Source organism: Saccharomyces paradoxus, chromosome XVI, assembly GCF_002079055.1.
Source record: "Saccharomyces paradoxus chromosome XVI, complete sequence".
Lineage (NCBI taxonomy): Eukaryota > Fungi > Ascomycota > Saccharomycetes > Saccharomycetales > Saccharomycetaceae > Saccharomyces > Saccharomyces paradoxus.
This window is the reverse complement of record NC_047502.1, coordinates 595,777-608,805: the sequence shown is the minus strand read 5'-3', so window position 1 is coordinate 608,805 and position 13,029 is coordinate 595,777. Positions and strand designations below refer to the sequence as shown.

At 37.0% G+C, this 13,029-nt stretch overlaps 5 protein-coding genes and 1 non-coding gene across 6 annotated transcripts; 4 read left to right on the top strand and 2 right to left on the bottom strand.

The window, feature by feature from the left end:
• Nucleotides 1-269: 269 nt before the first annotated feature.
• CSR2 (Csr2p) lies at nt 270-3,635 on the bottom strand (the record flags this gene model as incomplete). The annotated part of the gene is made up of 1 exon (XM_033913898.1): nt 270-3,635. The coding sequence occupies one exon, from the start codon at nt 3,633-3,635 to the stop codon at nt 270-272; it is 3,366 nt and encodes a 1,121-aa protein (XP_033769789.1).
• A 910-nt stretch (nt 3,636-4,545) lies between these two features.
• Nucleotides 4,546-7,038, top strand: APL4 (AP-1 complex subunit gamma; the record flags this gene model as incomplete). Its single annotated transcript, XM_033913897.1, has 1 exon — nt 4,546-7,038. The coding sequence occupies one exon, from the start codon at nt 4,546-4,548 to the stop codon at nt 7,036-7,038; it is 2,493 nt and encodes an 830-aa protein (XP_033769788.1).
• Nucleotides 7,039-7,294: 256 nt separating this feature from the next.
• On the bottom strand, nt 7,295-7,974 carry YOP1 (Yop1p; the record flags this gene model as incomplete). The annotated part of the gene is made up of 2 exons (XM_033913896.1): nt 7,295-7,786; nt 7,924-7,974. The coding sequence occupies 2 exons, from the start codon at nt 7,972-7,974 to the stop codon at nt 7,295-7,297; spliced, it is 543 nt and encodes a 180-aa protein (XP_033769787.1).
• Nucleotides 7,975-9,252: 1,278 nt separating this feature from the next.
• On the top strand, nt 9,253-9,344 carry SPAR_Ptrna8F. The gene has a single exon. It is a non-coding gene; the product is annotated as a tRNA-Phe (tRNA).
• A 1,116-nt stretch (nt 9,345-10,460) lies between these two features.
• SPAR_P02890 (uncharacterized protein) lies at nt 10,461-11,294 on the top strand (the record flags this gene model as incomplete). The annotated part of the gene is made up of 1 exon (XM_033913895.1): nt 10,461-11,294. The coding sequence occupies one exon, from the start codon at nt 10,461-10,463 to the stop codon at nt 11,292-11,294; it is 834 nt and encodes a 277-aa protein (XP_033769786.1).
• A 1,035-nt stretch (nt 11,295-12,329) lies between these two features.
• Nucleotides 12,330-12,746, top strand: SPAR_P02880 (uncharacterized protein; the record flags this gene model as incomplete). The annotated part of the gene is made up of 1 exon (XM_033913894.1): nt 12,330-12,746. The coding sequence occupies one exon, from the start codon at nt 12,330-12,332 to the stop codon at nt 12,744-12,746; it is 417 nt and encodes a 138-aa protein (XP_033769785.1).
• Nucleotides 12,747-13,029: the final 283 nt, after the last annotated feature.

The window sequence follows — 13,029 nt, the reverse complement described above, 5'->3', positions numbered from 1 at the left end:
TCTCCTTCCCAAAGTTATTACAACAAAGAAACTCCATACGTTAAAAACTATACGGCTCTCAATCTTCTAGCTTGTTTATTATTATGGTTTGCCATTTTTTTTCGGAGCTACAGTTTGCGATGAGCCGAAAGACTTTTATTTCAAGTTTATTACACGAAAACAACCAAAAGTTGAAACCTAACATGTGAGTTTGGGTAGGTACATATTTGTACGAATGTATATATATGCATACATATGTGAAGTTTATAAAAAAGTTATAACGTTGGTCTTTATGAGGAAATCTCATCGTATCTTGGTGGTTCAGGACCGGGATGAATTATTGAACCAGGTCCCTCTGTATCATTATCATTATTATCATCATTATAGTTGTCGTCGTTATTGATAAAATTACGCGGATTATAACGAGGTGTGAATATATTGTTGTTAAAGTCCATTGTGACAATGTCTCCCTTAAATAGTGTCGATGCGTTTTCCCGTCCAAAGATATCTTGCGAAAGCAAACCGTCCATATTATTATAGGCGTTATCTTCATTTCCCCTTTGTAGTGCATAATCCTCGGTTCTCAAAGGACGTGCTTGCTGTTCTTGCTGGTCTCGAATTAAAGCGCCATTAGAAGAGTCCGAAACGGTTGTTGTTTTTGGATGTATGGTCGACAGGTAGCCGTTTGCCAGGGAAGTTGACCTGGACAAATTTAATTGTTGCATAGAAATGTCATCGGGATAATAGGATAGAGAAGATCTTGGTGATGCTGAAACCGATGTTGCCTCTTCAAAAGTTGGTGGCAGGACTTTAGAAGATTCGGTGGTGGCCATGTCATAAGTTGGTAAGTCTATATTGGAAGTATTGCATAGTTCAGAAATCAAATAAATTGGTGTATCAACAATTACCTCATAATGCCTTACAACTTTTGAAGTACCACTGTCGGTTTTGCTAACCCTCAAAACGATTTCTAATTTATGCGAACATTGAATATTCTTAAAATGCATGCTATCCAAATATAAACCGCGTCTTGGCTCATTCAACCGTGTGTAGTGCTGAATGGGGACATTCGAGCTAGTCTGCAAAGATGTTATTGTGTTTCCACTTTGATCGTCAACCTCATCATGATCCTTGTCTTGTGGTATTTTATGAAGTGCCTTGGAAATCCTGTTCGGGCGACCCATTAAAAAGCCCAGTACATTGCCATTATTAGAAGTGTTTTCACTTTGAGTTAAATCCTTCATTGGATCAAAAAGATCAATACCATATGGCGGCAGATTTGTAGCTTTAGTAGCGTCCACTTCACAGTATTTTGGAAATTTTAACTTCGTCTTAACAGTAAAAGACTCAGAAAATGGGATGTCTTTGTTGTTTTCTTTTGATGAAGTGTAAGCTAATAAATTATCATCGACTGTATTAGTAACAATTTCTTCTCTAATAGAAGGCCCACTTGTACACTTAGAAGCCACCTCAAATAGGGGCAGTGTCCTGTCCTTCTTCTTTCTCACTAAATATCTCATGTGGTAAGGATTGCAAGGATCGGAAGCCAATGGATCCAACTGGTCAAAATCATGTTTATAGTCCTTACTTTTATAGGAGATTTTTTCTCGACAGCTAACACGAATTCTCTTGACACTAAGATTTTTCACTAAAGGTGCAACTTTAATTGTGATTGGAATTTGACCATTCAAGGGCACATATTTTTGAGCAAATGAAATCTCATAAGAAAGACAATTCTCCCAAACTTTGTTAATGTAAAGTGGCTTATTTGCTGTAGTAATGGAGATTTCTGGTGGTGTTCTCACCAAATGAAGCGGGTATTCTGAATATACAATGTCTTCCGAATCGTATTGTGCGGTTGAACCACTAGTAGAAGATACGCCATTGTTCTCAGGGCCTCCGTTAAAATTGTTTCTTTTTAAACGACCCTTCGCACTTTTTAACCATGAGGAGGGAAATGCGATCTTGCCATTAGAGTTTTTATCATTAGTGTAAGTCTCTCCTTCTATAGTATCATCAATTTGGGAATATTCATAAGAATGCGAATAGGAATATGAACGTGGTTTCTGAGGAGAAGAGATAGACGAAGAACGTGGTCGCGATGTGGCCAGCTGTATATGTTCATCCTTCAATCTTGTTGCTAATCTTAAGGTATAGGATACCCTTGCTGATGGGTAGTAAAGGGATTCAGGAATACGATTGGCAAGGACTATAGGGATAGTAAAGACGTAAATACCGGCATTTAACTTGTTCGTAGAATTGGAGGTATTCAAATTTTTTAGTATATTTTCCCTAAGAACTGCCTTATTCGAAAAGGAGCGGCGCTTCCGCATTGATAATTTCTGCAGCACTTTCAATCTCCGATTATTTGAATGATTTTCAACGATATCAAGGAGAGACTTTGCGCCTTGCGGAATGAAAAGATTAAAATTGTCTGCACTTAGGGTCCAGTCCAATGAACCTATATTATAGCATTCCTCGCTGGCATTTTTGGTAGGAGGGAGACCATTGAACCACACAATCCTCACGTTTGAAGTAAGTTCTACTTTAATATCAGAAAGTGTGGTTGATTTACTCAGGGAAAATATCAAGGCAAAACTGAACGAGGGCATTTGGCTATTCCAAGCAGTGGGAAGAGAACGTGAGTGAGAATTTGGATGTCTATTCCTCGCGGGGGAACCGACGTTGTTTACAGTATTGTTATTGCCATTCGAAAAAAAAGAATCCGTATCTGTTGTATTATTGTTTGAGGCTGGAGAAGTGCGATCAATATTGCTTGTATCCATAACATTTCCTGTATTTGCTAAATTAGCGGGGCTGGTTCGCTGTGTAGATAACGAGAATAGCGATAAATCATTGTTTTCATTCAAAGTGTCCGTAGTAGGAGAGGAAGGAAGGAGGTTATTTTCAGCATCATTAGTGGGCCTGACAGGTTGCGTTTGTGCATGGTCCAAAGAACCGTGAATTAGTGATAGATACTCTGTTTCGTCACTTTTTGTAGTTGGCAGGAATACAGATTCTGCACTCGTTGCAATGGAAATTTCCAGCACATTTTTCTTATTATATAACGGCGTTTGCTTAATGAAACCACGGTCAGCTAAATAGTCCGATAACACTCTCCCAATAAACATAGTGCTATTATGGGAATGATGTGTTATAAACGACTTTACGATATCATTATTACTGGAGATTTTTTTCGCTGCAACTGGATCTGACTCTCTTCTCAACCCGGTATCTTGCCTTGTATGTAATTGGTCTATGGTGGTATACGGAATAGAGTTCCTGTGTCTACCCGGTTGGTAGGAACCCGTGATATTGTAAGCGTTAGTGACGACATCCGAAGGAAAACTGTTTCCCCTACACATAGCAGTCGACGCAGTAGTATAATTACGGTTTGTCAAATTGGAATAATCGTCCGTATTAGATGTTGGGCTGTTACCAGTTCCAAAAAAAGCAGAAAGAGCGTCCCTAACACTAGATGACCTTCTTCTACCACTAAATCCTGATGATTTTTGTGGGGAAAGGGAAGGAGGAATCATCTCCTTGTTACGAACTAGCCTTTGCAGCATATCACCCTCGTCGCCTGCAGAAACGTTGCGGCCGGCATCTCTCTTGTTGCCATTGCTTGCAATCGCTATTGGGACAGTAGATTGCATGATTGAGTTTGCTTACTTGTCTGTCGTACTCCTGTAAGAAAGCAACATATATAGTTCAAACAGAGAAACGACCATATATATAGTTCAAACAGAGACAACTATGCAGAGAACGGGAGACGGGATTGAATAAGCCGGGGGTCTTTTCCATGTGATTCCGAGTAAGGCATAGCCATCATTTGGCAGATCTACAAATAAAGAAGCCCAGGGTTTGGCCTCGCAAAAAACGCTGCACCAACCCCGGATTTTGCATTTCTTATTCCACTAGGGCTGGTCGTGGGGCGCGTGGGGCGGGGTATCCCTAAAAGAAAAAGAAAAAAGAAAAGCGGATGAAACAACCCACGCACCCAAAAAACCGGGCAAGCGGGTAACAGCGTCATTCCATTCCTTAGCCGCCGAAGCCTTCTACTCTCTATATATATATATGTATATGTATATGTATATAATTCCGAAATTACTGTATTACGAACAGCATAAACCGATCAATGATCAGGGAAGAAAGAGTCATATTGGGACAAAATACCAGCGAAGGCTAGAGGAAGTTAGCTGAAGAAGGATATTACCGATAGAAGATAGACCGTTTATTTGATTACGTAAATCCATTTGAATTTTCCAGGTGGGTAGAGAAAGTTGCGAGTAATACTTAATTGAAAGAAACTGACAGCGTTGAAATCTGCGTTGTGCCTCTGATTGGTTATGTTTGGCGTTACCTGATCGAAGAAAAAAAAACTGAAGATTATATTACCCGACTTAAGGTTTTTACCTTCTTAACTGTTTGTATTCACTGAATTTAGTGAGCTTCGCCATATGCGAATTACAACTATATCGTAGCTTTCGATTCATTACTACTTTCACCACCGGAGAAGAAAAGATTGAGTTCCAATTTGGCAAGAAGAAAGAACTGAACACCATAATGGGCTCTTCGCTGAGAAGCTTTATCAAGGACGTTCGTGGTGCTAAAACACTAGCGGATGAAAGAGCCATCATTACGAAACAATCTGCAAAAATTAGGACAAAATTGAGAGATGATCATCTACCACACGACAAAAGGCGAGTGAATATCCAGAAACTTCTTTACCTATACATTTTAGGGGAAAAAACTCATTTCGGCCAGGTGGAATCTATTAATTTAATTGCTTCTGACGATTTTGTCGATAAAAGGTTGGGCTATCTCGCCGCGACTTTGTTGTTGGACGAGTCGGAAGATTTATTAACACTCTTAACAAACATGTTAAACAACGATTTGCATCATCCCAATAAATATGCAGTGTCACTTGCATTAACATCATTAGGCTTTCTGAGCTCCCCTGAATTAGCCAGAGATTTGTATCCAGACGTGGAAAATATCATCAAAAATTCAAGAGATCCTTTCCTCTTGAAAAAAGCTCTTCAATGTGCCGCCAAACTAATTTTCAAAGATGTTTCTCTTTTAGAAATTTTCAACATCGAAGACATTACTAAGATATTGTCCAATCATTCAATATGTACTCACGGTGTCCTTTTAGGTGTCACAAAAATCATACAATCTGTTTTGTTAATTGGATTGAACAGAAAAAAAGAGGAAGAGGAAGATGGTATTGATTACAGTACCGACATCTTGTCTCCGTTATCTTTACTTTTGCGTGATTTTTTCATTCGTTTGGAAAATCTAAATTCTAAAAATATTGAACCTGGATATGACGTTCAAGGTATTTGTGACCCATTTCTGCAGTGTGAAATGATTTACACTCTGAAGTTGTACTTTCAAGTTGGAGAGCTTTTAAATTCAAACCAAGTATTGGATTACAAAGATAATTTTTGCGATTTATTGACTCGTATTGCGACCAATACGGATTCAACGAAGAATAGCGGACAAGCCATTCTTTATGAGACAGTGAAGACGATCTTTTCATTGGATTTGAACCAGCCTCTACGAGTCCTTGGTGTTAACATCTCGGCCAAGTTTCTTGCAGGAAAAGATAACAATACTAAATATGTTTCATTAAACACCTTGTTAAAAGTTGTTCCCCAAGAGCCTACCGCGGTACAAAGGCATAGGAAATTCATTTCTCATTGTCTGCAAGATAGCGATGTTTCGATCCGCATGAGAGCATTAGAGTTAAGTTTCGCCATCTTGGACGATTCAAATTTAGTGGAATCGGTTAACGAATTGATGAAATTTTTGGCAAAACAGGACGAAGATTCAAAAGATCTTATAATATACACTATAGACCACTTAATCGACACTTTTGATACCCGCGTTGTCAAAGATGAAAGCTGGAAATTAGATGTTTTTTTTAATATCCTAAAATTGGTGGGATCTTTTATCAATTATGAAAAAATCAATGATATTTTAATCATAATAAATAATACGACTCAGTTATCTGACAAATCTGAATTTTTACAAAAACTGCTAACAATTTCACTAAATGAGAAATCAGCGGAGATGTCCGAGGAAAATATTGGTTGGCAGTTGATTTTAATTTGGTGCATCGGTGAATATGGCGATTTAGTGCTAAATGGAGACAATAAAAGCAATTCCGACACAATCAATGAGTCATCGGTGACTAACTACTTATTAAATTTGCAAGAATGCTACACAACAACGAATCACAAGATAATCAATTATATTTTGACAGCAGCATTGAAATTATCTATAAAATTTCATGATGCCAAAAATATTGAAAAACTAAGACAGCTAATACTGAGTTATACGGATTCCACTGATTTATCACTTCAAATGAAAAGCAATCAATACGAGATGTTTTTCAATCAGACGATTTTGGTTAAAAAGATCATTTTAGAAACAATGCCCAAATTCGAGAAAATCATCAAGAAGCAAGATAATAGGAAAGCTTTATCGAAGAATCTCATCTCCAACGAACCGGCTGATTTGCTGTCGAATTTATTGGATGAAGATAGCAAGGCTGAAGCCAAAGCTTCCACCGGTGACAATGTTGAACCCATTGATATACTAGAAGAGATTTTTGGAGAAAAGAATGACATTAATCAACTACCCAAGGATCGGAAAAAAGAAGAATCAACCAATCATCTATCGGCAATAACCACGAACTCCGATCCCAACCTACCCTCAGATGCTACCAAGATATATGACAGTTCTTCATTGGATGTATATGCTTCTTTGCTCTCTGCAGATTCTGGATTGGCACACTTGGATTTGTATTTTCAGGCGAAGTCTTTAATATCTGACTTAAAAACTTTCTGTGCCGTTCCAAAAGCTCAAAAACTAACATTAGGTCAGTTATATCCTTCTTCGACAATAAAGGCCAGCCAGATTTGCAAACAGTCCTTGAAAATTTCTGGATCCGGGAAACTAAAGTTAAGGGTTAAGTTGGACTTTTATTTAAATGGCTCTTCGTCTACTACCAATGAACAATTCGATCACAAATTCGATGAAACTCTATAAAAAGTGATTTTAAAATTAAAGGATATAAGAAATGACCTGACGTCGGACGGGTTTTCACGCACATAAAAGTGGCGCGACACGTTAAATGGAAATGCTATCTTTGGGACACCATAAACGACTCCAGAATATTTTACATGTTAAATAGCGGTATATAACAACTAATAACATATGTACTTACTTATATGCTCTCAATAGAATAGAAAACAAAGAGAAAAAGGAGAGTTCAATTTTAGGATACATATACGTGAGTAACTTCTTAGTGAACAGAAGCACCTGTAGCCTTTGAAGCTTCATTGACGGAGGCTCTAATTTCATCCTTTTCTGTCTTACTAACGTCTTTTAGGATATATCTGTCAGTCAATGGAGCCACAATCTTTTGATAGATCATTCTAGCGCCGCCAGTTTGAGGCAAAGCAATGTAGATTAAGAAAACAGTTTTCAAAAACCAGTAGAATGGAATCAAATATAAAATTGCCTTGGACCAGAATTCGATGACGCTCAAAAATGAGAATACAATCCAATAGGTCAAGAGTTGTGTGTCATCGGTGGCAGTTGGTGTCTTCAAAGCAACCAATGATAGGTATGCTGGCAATACAAACCCGGCAAAGTTGGAAAGAATTTCACCTACACCTCCCACATTAATGAAAATCATAAGGAGATAAGCGAAACCCAAACCAGCAACTAAGTAAGATTTAGGCAAATTAGTCTTATTTTCTAATTGCTGTAAAATTCTGTTACCAGAGTACTTCTGTGGGAAAAAATGTAGCAAAGAGGGTGAAAATTAGCTGTCTTGTTAGTATAATGGCGTTGATTAGGCTTGTTATCGGGTCAATTAGTTGTTTGAATAATAATGATGGAACCCATAAAACTATCTTCCTTACATACGGTATCGAATTGTTTCATTTGAGAATGGATACTAGATGCATATTCGGACATGATTGAAGTGTTGTTATGTCTTGTTTTTTATTTGTTTTCACTCTCAATTAAATTTTAGATTCTTTCGGAATAAACAAGCTTTAAAAGGAATGTTTTAGTTTTAAATCAAAAAAATTTGAAAGACATAATTTTTTTTTTTTCGTTCAACCTTGAAAGGGGTTACGCTTGCTCCCTTTGACGTGGGCAAATAAAGAAAATAACGGCGCTAAGAAAGCGAACCACGAAAATTCGAGAATAGTGATGAAAATGAGACTAGAATGTTACACAGCCTTCCAAAGAGGGAATAAAAATTCTTCGAGTTGATTAAGTTATTTTTTTCACGAAAAGTTTTAACTCAAATTGCGATTAAATTGTATATCTCAATTCATTACCTAATCATGCTGAATATCGTATCTTAAGCTGCCATGGAACTCACTTATCACGTAACTGGACACTTCTAGTTTGGTTGCGCTCATTTAACCTATCTATGTAACACTTCTCAAACACTTCGTTCTTATGTGCTTAAAGCTTGACAGGAGTTACCAGTTATCTCGACGCTCCTGCGCTCATCGGGGCAGGTAGTTGAAGGTTTGGCACCAATAAAATCAGAGCTCACTAAATTTGACATGGATGCAAGCAAGTGTCAAGTCTTATAAATATCTGCAAATGTACATGTGATGATGGGATCGCTCCCCCGTTGAATTTCTTTTTTTTCCGTTGGAAGATGCACTTGTTGAGCACATTAAAGTTTTATAGAGCATGGTATTCAAACTCAAAATAAAAGGAGAAAAAAAATCGAACGTGCTCAGTGCAATTTATATGTCTTGGGAAAATTATTCTGAATGTTGGCTTTGCTCTTATCCTCAAAATTTGCTTTACAAAAATAAGAAATTCTCCTCCTACATAGTTTACAAAAGAGATGACTTATCTTGTTGTATTACGGGCTCGAGTAATACCGGATGTCTTGACAATCCTAAAGTCGTTTAGGAGAGTAACTTGTTGTCAGACTTATTATTAACGTGATTCACAGAATGTTACTTATCCTATATAATCTATATAAGATCTGAATCTAACTAAAGGGTGGAAGCGCGGAATCTCGGATCTAAACTAATTGTTCAGGTATTTATACGTTTGGTTAGTTTGGTTCATCTTAGGCAAGTAGGTTGCCTAGTATACTCAATCTTGTCTGTTTTGGAACTATTGTTTCGTACGTGTTTCATACATGTTTTATGTCTAGGTTGGTAAATCTACTAATGCTGAGGTATCGCATTTTGAGATACAACAATCTCACCATTGTATGCGGATTTAGCTCAGTTGGGAGAGCGCCAGACTGAAGAAAAAACTTCGGTCAAGTTATCTGGAGGTCCTGTGTTCGATCCACAGAATTCGCATTTTATCTTTTTGGAACCACTTTCCATGAAAAGTTGTTTCTAGATCATCGCCGCCCATATCCATATGTAAATATCAGTGAAAAATGTATGCTTAAATAGAAAGAGGGAGTAGATTTTCGTCTTGAATCGCTATTCATTTTTTCCTTTTACTTCTTAAACACCGTTGATTAGCCTTAAAGCGTCCAACACAAAAGTCAATAAAAGAAAAGCAATATGAGCGTTGGAAGAGATTTTATCACGGCCAAAATCATTCCGGTCAAAGCTTTTGAAAATCAGGAACATGCAATCGTCTAAACACTTTGAGGAAGGCTCCTTATAACCATTAAATAATATATAATATTTACCGCTTCATTGTGAACTGATAGTCTCTACCAGAGTTAGTTGTTAAGTTCACCTCAAGATTTACCAAGACGAGTAGATAATAGAAGAGAGCTGACAGGATATCCTAGAAGCTATATAATCGTTCCACACACTCTAGATGTTCAAAGCCTATAGATAATACCTGATTCAACAATTTTTCGAAATCTCTTGGTATTCTTTTACATTAAAAGGCGCTGTTGTTGGCCTACCACAAATGAGGAAGTTAAATATGAGAAGAAATCAAGGAAATGTACAACAACAACAGAAACAAAAACCACAATGCCCTTCTTTTTCGATTATTTCTGAATTCAGCTTCTTCATATTCTTGAATTTGACTGGGTTTATTTTCTCCGGTAGTACACAGTATTTCCAGAGTGTACTTTCAGCAAAAAAATAAAAGGTGAAATGGCTTTATTTCCGCGGTTACTATGGCAACCTCAAGGGCTTTGATTTTACAAAAAAAAGTACAAGAATTTTAAAAAGTCTTTAAGGCGCCGTGCATATTGGTTTTTGTGGCATTGAAATTTGCGTTACGTGAGATGTGGGGTAAACGATTTTTAATGTACCAGAAGATCGGGATTCCGTCGATGATAGCAACGTTGAAAAAGCGTTAATTACAAGAATAAAAAAGTATTAAATTTCTAATACTTCTAACTAGAGAAGAGTATTATCGTTACTGTCATTTGCAGATATTTGTAAAAAAAACATTTCACAACGAGCCTATTCATAGACGTATAAAGCGCCAAGTAAAAAGAAATGGTCGGTATTTACAGAATACTCGCTTCTTTCCTCCCACTTCTGGGTCTTCTTTTTGCATTCCATGATGATGACATGATAGATACTGTTACAATCATCGATACTGTATTCGAAACAGTGACAATTACTTCAACTGCACCTGCACCTGCTGCCACAACATCCGTTAGTGAAAAGAAATTGGCTGACACTAAATTGACACTTCAAGTAATTCAAACTATGGTATCATGTTTTTCCGTAGGTGAAAACCCAGCCAACATGATCTCTTGTGGGCTCGGTGTTGTAATCCTAATGTTTTCATTGATCATCGAGCTTATCAACAAACTCGAAAATGATGGTATCAATGAACCGCAAAAGTTATATGACCTCATCAAACCAAAATATGTAGAATTACCTTCGAACTATGTGAACGAAAAAATCAGAAGCACATTTGAACCTCTCGACCTATACTTGGGAGTAAATATGAATACTTCAGGAAGTAGGCAAAACCAAAACTGTTTGATTCTCAAACTCGGTGAGGAGTCGGCTTTGCCTTTCCCAGGTTTGGCCCAACAGGTTTGTTATACAAAAGGTTCTTCAAATGAATTCACTGATTATAAATTATCAGATATACAGGGCAATTTAAACGGATTCAGACAAGGAATTGCTAATGAAGTTTTTAAAAAAATATCAAATATCAGAAAAATATCAGGTAATTTTAAATCTCAACTTTACCAAATTTCAGAAAAAATCACCGACGAAAATTGGGACGGTTCTGCTATTGGCTTCACTGCCCATGGAAGAGAAAAAGGCCCAAACAAATCCCAGATATCGGTTTCATTTTATAGGGATAATTAGTGGTTCTTTAAATGTTGCTGTACCTTATTCCCTGTTAATAGTTGCACCTGTCCCATCCCTGGCCATTTAATTATTCAAGTCTTTAGCTTCGATAGACGATGTACTTGAACTTTTTATAATCGGTAAAATTTTTTCTTGTTCTCATTTTTTCGTTCTTCTTTTTCTTTACTACGGTAGGATATTCAGGCAAAATGAAATTTCCTGTGTTTTCACTTTATGTTACGAAACTAAGTAATTGCTGGGCTATCTAAAAACGAATACGTGCAATATAACTCCGCAGAGAAAACATAGCTAATCTAAGGTTAGCATACTGCATGTCTCCTCTAGGAAGTTATCGAGAGTCTCTCATTGGTGGTGACGCGATAAATGCCAGGCGAGATTATAAGTTTCAATCAATATCACCAAGTCAAGAATAGCCACCTTTCACACATTTCCACTGTCCTTCAGGTATAAAATGCCACCAGGGAGTAAATAGTGAACATCTTCTCTTTTTTCGAGTAAAAAAGCCATTACTCTGGCGTTTCTATTGTAAGGGTTTGTTCTACCGAGAAAGGTAAAAGCTCTTTAGTTCAATTTTGATAGGGATTGTAAAAAAATACATTAAAATTTAAGGTCCTACCCCGCGGTATTATCTTATTTACATAGGACCCTTTTGTACCCTTTCTGGTCTGTAAGGGCGAAGAAAAACGGGGACAATAACGAACAAATCAAGCCACGGCCATTTTTTGAATGATTATCGTGTTGTGTAATAAATTTGTAGGGGAGGGGGGCTTTAAAGTCAAAAATACTTCTTGACGCACAATTCCTATACTGCATTCCAGCAGACAGACCTAGCTTGAGAAAAACTTTCAACGACCAAACGATAGACCCAACGAACACATGGGTCATTTTCTCCAATTTTTGCGAAGTACTTTTTCCTTCTATGAATAGTATATAGAGCTTCAAGTATCTGCCTAGTAAACTTCTGTACCTGCAGACTATTACTTTTCTTACTCTTGTCAGCTTACCAGCAATGTATTGAATTTAGAATATAATATGTATGTAAACATTATCACTAGAAATCTGAGTTGCGAGCAGTTTAGGAGGATTTCTGTTGAATCCCTGCTGAATAAAGAAGAGTCAATGACAACTCTATTGGTAGCTCCAATGAACTCAGGATCAACTAGTAAGAATATGGGGCCTATTTTTTTAAAAACAGACTCATACAAAAGGAGACAAAAGGTACCAATTACGAAAACCTGTAACCAATGTAATGAAATAAAGACCTCATCTCAGTGGAGGGAGGGACCAACTGGCGGATCATGTCTATGTAATGCATGTGGACTTTTCTATAGAAAATTGTTTTTGGCCTTTGGAAAACATGCTGCTAAACGGTACTTGGAGGAAATCAAAAACACCGGAGCCAAGAGACGAATTCCAAGGTCACTTTACGGTGTGCAAAGGAGCTCATAGTAAAATTTTTTGCCCTTATAAAAAAGACAGAATGTTCTTATACACATAGCGATGATATTCAGAATAATTTGATATGCAGTAATAATATGTATACTCTTGATCCATTTGATAATATTTGTTATCTTTAAGCATACGCTTTTCTTCATACTTTCTGAGCGGTATTGTTAACATTCACTTTTAGAGCACCACCCACTACCTTTTATTTCTATTCAGCAAAATAATTTCTTAAATGCAGTGTCTTTAAAATATATACATTCTACAAAAAAAATGGTAACTTTTGTTC